Raw genomic sequence first — 11,789 nt, forward strand, 5'->3', positions numbered from 1 at the left:
AATTAAACAGGCATTGTGCATGACCACACAGAACATGGATGACTTGTATGATCCTTTCCTTCAGGGACAATTTTGGTCGCTTATGTTTGCTATAAGTTAATTTGGAGACGATACATACATCCTTAATTAAACCCCGAGGGAGCCGAGTAATTTTAATTAGCACAAACAACTACATGGTGGAAGCCATTAGAGAAGACTCAGATGGTACAAATGAACAAGATACAAACTAATGATTCCTGAGAGGTTTATAACCACAATTAATACCCCTCCAGCTCATTATGAGGGGCGAATAAATAGACACGAAAGAAGCCAGGAGGACTCCTGTCCATAGGGCAAATGAGAAAGGTCCAAACACCGGCAATCAAAATACTCCAGACGTAATATAGGAGGAATCCAGTAGTCACTCCTAATCCTCTTAATTGCTTGAGAGTTGAGACCTTTTCTTAATATGGTAATGACTGTATACAAGGTAAGTGTCACATATTAAAAAAAACTGCCTTCAGCCCACCTTCAGCCCGAAAAAAGAACATTTGTTCCATGTGTAAACCCATTTTTTATTTCCTGCACACACCTAGAAAGGAAAGTGGCACAAACAAACCATCAGCAGAATTGGCTTCCAGTATCATCTCCATACTGATGACACCCAATTATTAAAATTATCTCCTGACATCACCCCGGCATTACTACAAAATACCATAGGTCTGTCCGCTGTCTCTAACGTCATGTCCTCCCGCTATCTAAAACTGAAACTTTCAAATACTGAACTACTTGTGTTTCTTCCCTCCACTAACCTACCTGTAACCGATATTACCATTTCCGTGTGTGGTTCTACCATTACTCCCCCTCAGCATACCTGCTGTCTTCGGGTTATATTTGACTCCCTACATGAAATCACTCATTGGCTAAGGTCACCTGTATCGCAAAAACATGTAACGATTCCACCTCTCAGTGCTGAGCTGACTTTGCACTGACTGACAGCTCAGTTGTCCAGTCTGGTGCAGGGACATGCTGAGCTATCTAATCTGAAGGTGTTGAGCTGTTGTCAGGTGATCTTGGTACCCTTCATTGTTCAACTATTTAATTGAGCTGGCAGTCCCAGGTAGCTGTCAGCCATAACTTCAGCTAGGTGTGCTTGGTTTATTCTGTGCCTTGTATTTTGTTTGTGATGTTTCACTGCCTGACCTTGGACCTCATTCTGACCAGCCTTCTGCTTAACCCCTGTGCTCTGAGCCACTATCCTCCAAGTGTTTTGATCTCGGACCATTACTTGACTATGACTTTGTCTCTTCCCTATGTTTATGACGTATCATACCCTGTCGGTTATTGACCTTGGACTACTCGACTATCCCAGCTCACGGCTTGTCTGTGAGAATTGGCTCAGAGTCACAGAACACATCTAGAATTTGACCTTTTTTTTACCTTTGACTCTGCAAAAATTCTTACTGTTGCTCTTATTCATTTTCATCTGGACTATTGAAGCTCTCTACTGAACAGTCTCCTACTTACGGAACTCTCCCCTCTCCAATCCATCTTTAATGCAGGAGCCAGTACCATATTGCTGTCCAACCACTACACCGATGCCTCCACCCTGTGCCAGTCATTGCACTTGTTACCCATCCGCTACAGAGTCCAATATAAACTTATTACTCTCATCCACAAATCTTTCCATGGTTCAACACCACCATACATCTCCTTCCTTTTCTCTGTTTATGAACTTTCCCTTGCCCTACAGTCCACTAATGACTAGTGATGAGCGAGTGTACTCGTTGCGAAGGTATTCCCGAGCACGCTCGGTCACCTCTGAGTATTTGTAACTGCTCGGAGATTTAGTTTTTATCACGGCAGCTACTAGCCAGGCTGAGTACATGTGGGGGTTGCCTGTTTGCTAGGGAATCCCCACATGTAATCAAGCACGCTAGTAGCTGTAAATCATTCAGCTACCGTGATGAAAACTAAATCTCTGAGCAGTTACAAATACTCTGAGGTCACCCAAGCGTGCTCAGGAAAACCCTCGCAACGAGTACACTCGCTCATCACTACTAATGACCTAAAACTAACATCCTCAATAATAGGAATCTCCCACTCTCGTTTCCAAGACTTCTCGCGAGCTGCACCAATTCTCTAGAATGCACTACCCAAGACAATTTGAATAATTCCCAGCATCCAGTTTTAAGCATGGCCTAAAAACACTTTTCTTTAGACTGGCCTATCACCTCACCTCACTTAGCCAACTATTCTCATTTTCCTTTTACAAAATGTTAGCACAAATCTGTACTTATAGAAATACAGACTGGTTACTGGTTCATGCAGCGTTATGTGAATTCCCTATTTATTATATTGATGGCTGGACCATACAATACAAGAGCTTTTTACATTTTACCTTTCATGCCTCCCTATTTCCTCATAGATTGTAGCCTGCGAGCAGCAGGACCCTCACTCCTCTTGGTATCTGTTGAACTATGTGTTACTCTGTAATGTCTTTATTGTCTGTATAAGTCCAGTCTGAATTGTAAAGTTCTGTAGAATACGTTGGCACTATAAAAAAAAATTATTATTATTATTATGCAAATTGCCTCTTCAGGGAGGAAGAGGACTAGAACTCTATAGCGCAAACTTACCCCTTTAACCCTATTATTATAATGTAATTTATGTATACGTTGACTCTTGCAGCAGAATAGTGAGTACAGCTCTGGAGTATAATACTGAGTATAATACATGATCACTACAGTAATAGTACAATACATAATTATACCACTAGCAGACTAGACTGCATTGAGCCAGGCAGCTGCGAAATCCAGGCACATATCATTGAGCAGGAGCATTTCTACTATCCTGTTTAGTTGGATGATTGCCTCTCAAAAATTAACTTTAAAAAAAAGTCTAGGGCCAACAAAGAGCTGAGCATTTATCACAAAGCCCATGCATACAAAAATATTGTAGAGTTGTGTTTTACAGACTAATAAACTCTCCTATGTAAAATTCGATACATCTGCATCCAAAAAAAACCCCACAGTCCCAGGTCTACGATAAGAACAAAACATGGTATGGCTTTCAGAGATCCTGGATAATATAAAGCCAAATCACATATTTCTCTCCACCACTATTTATTTCAAACACACTATTAAAAATGTTCCATGTTGATTATTCTGAACCAGGTGGATGAGGAGAGCCTTCAGTCAGCAGTTTCTCCAAATCTGACCAATAATCGGGTGACTGAATTCATCATCTTTGGCTTCCCGAGTCTCCAGAAGTATCCCACTCTACTTTTCTGTCTGTTTCTCTTTATATACCTGTTCACCATCATTGGAAATGGAAGCATTTTCCTCTTGGTCATACGTGACCGGCGTCTGCATACTCCAATGTATTTCTTCGTCAGTAACTTGTCTTTCCTTGATATGAGCTACACATCGGTAACCGTCCCGAAGATGTTGGCCAAGTTCGCGATGCACCTTGACACCATTTCTTTTCCAGCCTGCTTTGCTCAAATGTATTTTTTCTTGTCTTTAACAGTAACAGAATGTCTACTTCTGACTGTAATGGCGTATGATCGATACGTCGCCATTTGCTCTCCTCTACATTACCTGACCATAATGACGAGAGGAAGATGTCTACTGTTGACAGCCATAGCATGGTCTGGTGGTTTCATCATTCTAATCATAGTCTTAACTTTAGCCCTGAAATTACCATTTTGTGGTCCTAATGTCATCCATCACTATTACTGTGACCATCCACCATTGTTGCAGTTGGCCTGTACCGACACTTCCTTCAATGTAGCAGTTGGCTCCTCCATTGGGGCTTTGGTTCTTCTGATAACCTTCACACTAGTGGTGGTTTCTTACATTAAAATAATAATATCCATTCTAAAGATTAACTCAAAAGATGGACGCAAGAAAACGTTTTCTACGTGCGCCTCACACTTTGCGGTGGTCAATATTTATTTCTTGCCACTTATCTTCATGTATATTCGGCCGAAGGCTTCTTACTCTTCGGATGTGGACTCCTTGGTGGCCTTGTTGTACACAGTATTAACGCCTATGATGAATCCTGTTATATACAGCTTCAGGAGCAAAGACATCAAAGAGGCTTTTCGTAAGAAAATACGTTTTCAAACCAAACAGTAGCAGAAATATATTGAACGTGAATTTACTGTATGCGATATGTGAATTTTTAACTTTTCTCTATAAGTTTTGGAATTTTTCTTTATTTATATAATGTGTAAATTTACGATTTTTATGTCTATTTTTTAATTTTTTATAACTCTACTTTGAAATATTATGTTTTCCTGCTAAATTTCAGGTTTTGTGTTTGGCACCCATTTTCCAAGAGGCATAGTTTTTCATAACGTTTTTCACATTAGGGCTTGCTTTTCTTATTGGACGAGGTTTATTTTTCAAGAACATCAAACTATTTACTGTAAAGTGTACACGAAACTGGAATAAAAAACTCCAAGTGTGGTAAATTAGTGAAAAAAATGTTGTTTGTTTTTGTGGTCCTTGCTTGGCAAAAATCAGCTGGCAGCATAAAAGGTAAAAGTTGTTGCAATATTGATGGCACCCAATGTGCACATTTTATTATTATTATTATTATTATTATTATTATTATTATTATTATTATTATTACTGCTATTATTATACATTGATAAAAAAAAAGTTCAGGAATTTTTCATTTTTTTATCTGTTTTATAAATCTGTTTTCAAAATTTTCAAAATTTTATTGATGTGTCAATTTCTAATATATATTTCTAAAATATATTTTTGACTGTTTTACTTTATTTTAAACTAGGGCAACTTTGGTTTTTCAAATTTTAATATTTTTATTTATATTTTTAAACGCCTCATTTTATTGCTTGTTCTCTGTCCTACTTCGTCGCCGCATATGGTCAAAACAACTTTCACCTTTGAGCCCCATACTTGTATAGTGGGGGGTGAAATTACAATTTTTGACAATTTTTGTCATCACAAGTAAATCTTGTGAAATTCAAAGTCACTAGCTTTGCTGATTGTCTTTTTGCAAGCATTCACTGTGTAAAAACTATTAAAAGTAATTAGCAGGAGACAGATATGAATCCTGCTGGTTATTTTTGGAGAAAAAGTTTTTTTATTCTTAATCTCAGAGCTGTGGAAAAAGACACAAAGATTAAAATAACAGATGTCCTCTTACTATACAGAAGGATAGATGTGACAACACAGCATTTCATCTTAATTAACCAGTTGTCTATTTTCAGTAAGCCAGGAGTCATTGACTTTTATCAATATGTTGACTTTTGAAGGTATGAGTTTCTTTATGGTTGGTCAAGAAAACACAGGGTTTTGTTCGTATAACCCTGTAATATTGACTTGTAAATTGACATTTGATGTAACAAATTGTGCTGTTATACTGGATGACTAAAGATGCATGATAATTGAACAATGATGTTTGCTGATATGTTGATAACACATTGTCCAGGCCAGATAGCTTGTTGACTTGTAAACATAGGAGGAAAAAGTATGCAAATAGATTAAAATAATTGAACAATGAGAGTCAATCTCATTACCATTCTTCCTTTTTACCTCTGGATGCTGGTTTGAAGGACAGTTGGTAACTATAAAAAGAGGATATATGCACCTCTGTCATAGACATTTGCATCTAGACATTCAGGCAGCCAAGAGATTCAGAGATCCAAAGAACCAGATACTCTGTACAAGAAAGCAGCCAAGTCATCATTGCTCCATCATGAGGGACACAGATTTGACATTATACAGGATGCCAGCTTAGAGGACCATGGCCCCATCTGACAGAATACAGATTTGCTCCATTGACCATCACTGAACCATGGCCACATTTGGGGTAGTCAGGATTTGGACCCACTGGTCACCTGAGCCCCATGGATACGTTTTGTGAAAGCCAGGATTGTGACCTGCGGCTGCTGATCACCAAACTCCATGGAAATGTTCAGAGAAGCCAGGTTGTGACACTCCGGTCAACTGGCCTTGTACCTCAATGGACTATCATCTTTCTAAGCTTGTCATTACCTCCTCTCTGTGCGTGCCACAGGTGGGGTACTAGGCCCTCTAAGCTCTGAAGTAATAGCTGCTCTTAATGGTGAGATTCTGTATTTTCCTCCATCTTGGGTATTGTGCTGGGGTTATTCAATGTGTTATTTGCCTATTTTGTGATTCAATAAAGTATTGCCACACTGTTTTACCCTCACCCTGTGTTGTCAGAAAAGTGTTATGCCCATGGTAAAAGGAGAGCGTGCATTCAGTGGGATGATCACTGGTCCATGTGGTTTTGGCTAGCAGACCAGGGCACCCGCTAAACCCCTATGTCTGCACAATGAATATACTGGATGGGTATACATGCAGGAAACTTGTCACCACTGATAAGATGTCAGGGCTCACTTGAAAAGGAAGTGGCGGGGAACACATGAACTGCAGGTGTAAGGGGGCACATGAGCTGCTGGTGTCGGGGGACACATGAACTGCAGGTGTCTGTGCACACATGAACTGCTGGTGATGGCGAGGCACATGAGCTGCCAGTGTCGGGGGGCACATGAGCTGCCAGTGTCGGGGGCACATGAGCTGCCGGTGTTGAGTGGCACGTGAGCTGCTGGTGTCGGGGGGCACATGAGCTGCTGGTGTCTGGGCACACATGAACTGGTGACGACGAGGCACATGAGCTGCTGGTGTTGGGAGGCGCATGAGCTGCTGGTGTCAGGGCACAAATGAATTGCCGGTGTCAGGGCACACATGAATTGCTGGTGACAGCGAGACACATAAGCTGCCGGCGTGGGGGGCACATGAGCTGCCGGTGTTGGGGGGCACATAAACTGTTGGTGTTGGGGGGTACAGGAGCTGCTGTGTCCAGGGACACATGAGCTGCTGGTGTTCAGGGGGCTACATTCCATTAATGGTATTATGAATTCTGGGATATATTCCTCTAAAGTGACAGAGAAGATGCCATCATCACTCCAGGCACTTGGTTGACTAGCACTTTTTTAACATAACAATGATCCAAAACTTGTAAAACTGGATTTAAGTGGATTAAAACCCAGTGTCCCAATGATAAGCAGGAGACAAGATACGTTGAAATGCGTTTTTTGTCAGTACATTTCGAAGTGACTCAATTCTTCATCAGGACAAACCATAATGATGTTGTAATATGTCACCACATTGTTCATTCCAGGCCTAGACTTGGTGCCGTCCTTAGCAACCATGGAGGTCATACAAAATACTAGACGCAGTAGTTTTTGATGTGGGGTATACTTATCTTTGCATCAATTAATTTGAATATAAACCTTAAGATTTTGCAACGAAAGTTCTATTATTAACTTTTCAGGTTATGGGTTAAAAAATGTTCTATGAGACTCAGAATTGTCAAAATTTTGTAAATCGATATTGTGTTCAGTGAGATATTGATTAAATTCCTACTTTTCAAAGGGGGTGTACTTATTTATGCTGAGCACTTTATGTATATATATGACACATATACAAACTGTTGACTGTGATGCGCAATTGCAATAACTAAAGACAAACATGTTTTTTATGTATTTATTAAGCGTTGCTTACATAGCTCCACCATACTGCTTGGCACTTTAAATGACATTATCACAATCTAAATTCCCTATCAGTGGGGGTCATTACACTATTTGGAGGTCTGTATGGGGGGGCATTATACTGTGAATCTGGAGGGTAAGATTTTGCTAAATAGCATCAGCATTTAATATTCCGGAAGCAGCTTCCTATGAGAACGGTGTCACAGCTTACCTCCTGATCACTGAGAGTACAATGCAACGTTACAGTTTTCTCTCATCCAGACCTCAAGCCTAGAGATGAGCGAACTTGTTCTGAAAATGTTCACCAATCTCAAATTCGGCACGAACATGGTACATTCCGATTCGTGCTCGCTTTCATGAGCTTTTTTACTTAAAGTCAGCAAAATTCGGTCACTGTTGGGTAAATCATCACGTTTCCGCTAATGCTTTTGTTATTACGTTTGCTAGGATAGTTATGCTGTATGATGAGCGGGGGGGGGGGGCAGGGTAACGTGTTTGATTAGGGGAGAGGGTGAGGAGAGGTGAGAAGGGTTCCGGTAGCCCTTCAGGGCAAACTATCCACAACATCATGACACAAGGTCTTCTGTGATTGGCTGCTCAAAGTCACATGGAGCAGAGGAGGTGGAGGAGTAGGAAGATGAAGAAATTACGTTGCGGCTTTTCACACAAATTGATACAACCACGACAAGCACTGCATCCTCAGCCCCAACTCTGGCTGTGGCCATCACTGGTTGTGAGCCTGCAGCTCTCAGGGGCAGCAAGGGTTGCCTTGCCTGGGCCTTATTTAAGACTGCAAAGGATGACCCAAATCACGTTATCTGTCAAATTTGCCCCCAAAAATTCAGAAGAAGCAAAAATCGCAATAATTTGATGACTACGTGCATGAACCGGCACATGAGCAATCGACATGTCTTAGTGTGGGAATATCACTGCGGCGGTTCCATCAAGCACATCTTCTGCTTCTTCGTCTTCTGCCACGTCTTCTCACACAGGTCTCCGGCCGTAGAAACTCCACTTATATACCCCCTACAGTCAGGGTGAGTGAAAGCCAGTCAGCTGTTTTGGAAGTGGACATGTCTGCTGTATTTGTGTCACCTAGCAAAACACATCTTTTGCAATCCACCATAACATCTTTCCCTGCACCTCTCTCACTGTCCAGCAGTTTGTCCTGTTCTATATACTCCCCCCTCTCTCAGCACGGCAGCCAGCCCTCGGTCACACAGTGGTGGTCACGGAAAAAAATGTTTCCTCCTACACATGCCAAAGCGAAGTGCTTCAACTCCACCTTCTTCAATCTGTTAGCAACGGAAATGCTGCCATTCCGCCTGGTGAATTTAGAAGGTTTCCGAAAGTTGATGGCAGTCGCAGTCCCCCAGTACCAGTTGCTCAGTTGCCATTACTTGTCTAAGAAAGCCGTGCCTGCACTACAACAGCATTTCACAGACAACATCACCGTTTCCTTGAAAAAACCTTTGTCTGCCATGGTGCAACTGGATGAGAAGAAATGAGCAGGGATGTTACATCTCGCTGACTGGACACTGGGTGACTCTGGTGGCTGTGGGGGCAGGCAGTCAAGATGCTGCTCCACAAGTCTATGAATCCCCAATGCTTCAGGGACAAACCTCTGTATCTAACACTTCCTCCACTTCTTGTCGCTCCTACACCTCCTGTGGGGCCTCCACTTGTTCAATTAACCTATCCCTTAATCAGACACACTTTTCAATCGTGCAGATAGAATCCCCCCACCTCTATATTGTGCAGCTACGGCTCACCGCAATCAGGCAGTGTTCAGGTTAATGTGCCTTGGAGATCGTAGTCACATAGCTCAAGAGTTGTGAACAGCAATACACGCTGAATTAGAGCAATGGCTGTCTCCACTGAACCTGGAGCAAGGGAAAGCCGTGTGTGATAATGGTGCAAACATGGTGGCAGCCTGACATGGCTGCAACCTCACACTTCTGCCTTGCATGGCTCACATTCTCAACCTGGTGGTACAGCAATTTCTCCACCACTATCCTGGCCTGGATGCGCTACTGCACAATCTCACTTCCGATGATCACACCCCGCAGTTCATCGACTTGCATCACTACAGAGGTCTTTTGGCCTACCGGTTAACCTTTTGATTTACAATGTTCCAACACAGTAGAATTCCACTCCGCACATGTTGCAGCGACTGTGACAGCAGCAATGAGACCTGGTGCAGTATGTCCTTTTGCAAAGCATTGGTAAACACAGTATGGTGGGCACAGATGAAGAACATTTGCACCCTTCTGCACAGTTTTGAAATGGCTACTACGATAGTTAGCACTCACGATCCTGTCACCAGAATCATTATTCCGGTCATCTACATACTGGAGCACATTTCTTTGAATAATCTGGGTGAGGAGGTGGTGGTTCCAGAAGAAGAGGTGGAAGCAGTGGAGGATATGGAAGGGAAATTTCCAGACTGTTGTCGCACAGGCGGGTGCCTTGGGAAGGTTGCTTACAGCGATTGAGGGGCTCATGGTACCAGACAAACTTTTAGTGAAGGTATAGGAGCTGAGGTACAAATGGAGGATGATGGGGTGATGAACTTGCAACAGTTAGGAGATGAAGAGGATAATGATCCCGTCTCTGTCGTCTGTGGTTGGTGGGAGGAGACAGAGGAAGTAACCTTGACTTTTACCCCACCACCAACACAACATGGACTGGGACCTCATGGATGCACCCAACACGATGACTGTATTTTTAGGGTTAGAAATAGTCCTGACTACTGGGTTGCCACTCTTAGATCCACGGTACAAGAGTAAATTTAGCCAGATGCTTCCCCCCTAGAAAGGGAGGAAAGGGATGCGCACATGCAGGAGTATGGAAACACACTTGTAGACAATCTTAAGAGTGGTTTTCTCTATCGGAGCAGTTAGGCACACAGTGTGGATCCCAGTTGTAGACGTCCAACCTCAGGAATGACAATTAATCATCGCAAAACATCCTGTGCACCAGCACAACAGAGTACAATTCTGACACGTTATAAATGACTGGAGAGGATGGTGCAGGAGTATCTGGAGCTCAATATTGATGCCATCAGGGGGATATGAACCATTTTTCATTTGGTCTTCAAATGCAAAAAAGTGGACTGAGCTCGTCTATCACGCATTGGAGGTTTTGTCATGTCCGGCAGCCACCGTTCTCTCAGAGCGTGTCTTCAGCGCTGCTGGTGGAGTCATGACAAATAAGCTCATCCAGCTGTCCCCTGAAAGTGTATACCACCTAATTTTCATCAAAATGAACAAGATATGAATCTCCAACGACTTTTGCACCCCAGTCGCAGACAGGTAAGACTAGGTGGTGTAGTTTTTAGTGTCATTCATTAATCGTGCATTATTGCAGACTGTGACACCTTTGTTCTGTCTTCTGTGCCTGCTGTTGCTGCTGCTGATGTTACAAACAATTTTTTTTAAATCTGGAGACGCCAAGTTTGGTCTCCATCTGGTGAGTTTGCAGAGTTGCCTGTAGTAGAAGGTGCGTCAGAGGCCTATTATACTGTGTGGAAATTGATTCTGCTTCAGTGATGTGTGACACAGTATTTTTTTTAAATGTTCAGACTCCAAGTTGGGTCTCGATCAGGTGGGCTGCCTGTGTAAGTTGGGCTCCCAAACAGGCAGGTTTGCACTTACTTTCACTCAGCTACCTGTATTACTTTCCTTACCAATAGTACTGTATGAAACTGATGTTTGTGCCATCTGAGTTTGGCTGGAAAAAAAAAATTGGATGTGTTGCATGAGGTAACAGAGCTCGCAGTTAAGAAGACTTACACAGCTCCCTTAACCACCAGGTCCTCATTGAAACTTCAATTCAAAGCTATAAATGTTGGCCAAGACCTTTATATCTCATGCATGGCCCATGGTTGACTGCTTCTGTGCCATTAGAAAAGGTTCTACTGTAGGTTAATTGATTGTTACTTTCCTTACATTTTCTACTAATAGTAGAATGCTAGGCAGCAAGATTTCTTGCTCTGGAAATGTTGCCTTTTAGGCTTGTGGAGACAGAAGCTTTCTGCAACCTCATGGGATCCCCAGATGCTACTATTTCTCTAGGGATTTCGTCCCTGCCTCACACAAGCACGTGTTTCCTAAAATCAGGTGTGCCCTAACCAGCACTGTTACAAGGAAGCTTCACTTAACCACGGACAATTGCTTGTGGCCAGGGACACTACAGTTCCCTGACAGCATACTGGGTGAACATTGTGGAAGCCAGTACCCAGTCGGATTCTGGG

The 11,789-nt window shown here is 42.4% G+C and overlaps 1 protein-coding gene across 1 annotated transcript; it reads left to right on the forward strand.

Annotated features, from left to right (window-relative positions):
- Window positions 1-3,134: 3,134 nt before the first annotated feature.
- Window positions 3,135-4,121, forward strand: LOC138671823 (olfactory receptor 6N1-like). Its single transcript, XM_069759959.1, has one exon. The coding sequence runs from the start codon at window positions 3,135-3,137 to the stop codon at window positions 4,119-4,121; it is 987 nt and encodes a 328-aa protein (XP_069616060.1).
- The last annotated feature ends 7,668 nt before the right edge of the window (window positions 4,122-11,789 follow it).

This window comes from Ranitomeya imitator, chromosome 3 (assembly GCF_032444005.1).
Source record: "Ranitomeya imitator isolate aRanImi1 chromosome 3, aRanImi1.pri, whole genome shotgun sequence".
NCBI lineage: Eukaryota > Metazoa > Chordata > Amphibia > Anura > Dendrobatidae > Ranitomeya > Ranitomeya imitator.

Coding starts and splice junctions, on each gene's coding strand:
- LOC138671823 (XM_069759959.1), top strand. CDS start 3,135: ATGTTGATTATTCTGAACCAGGTGGATGAGGAGAGCCTTCAGTCAGCA.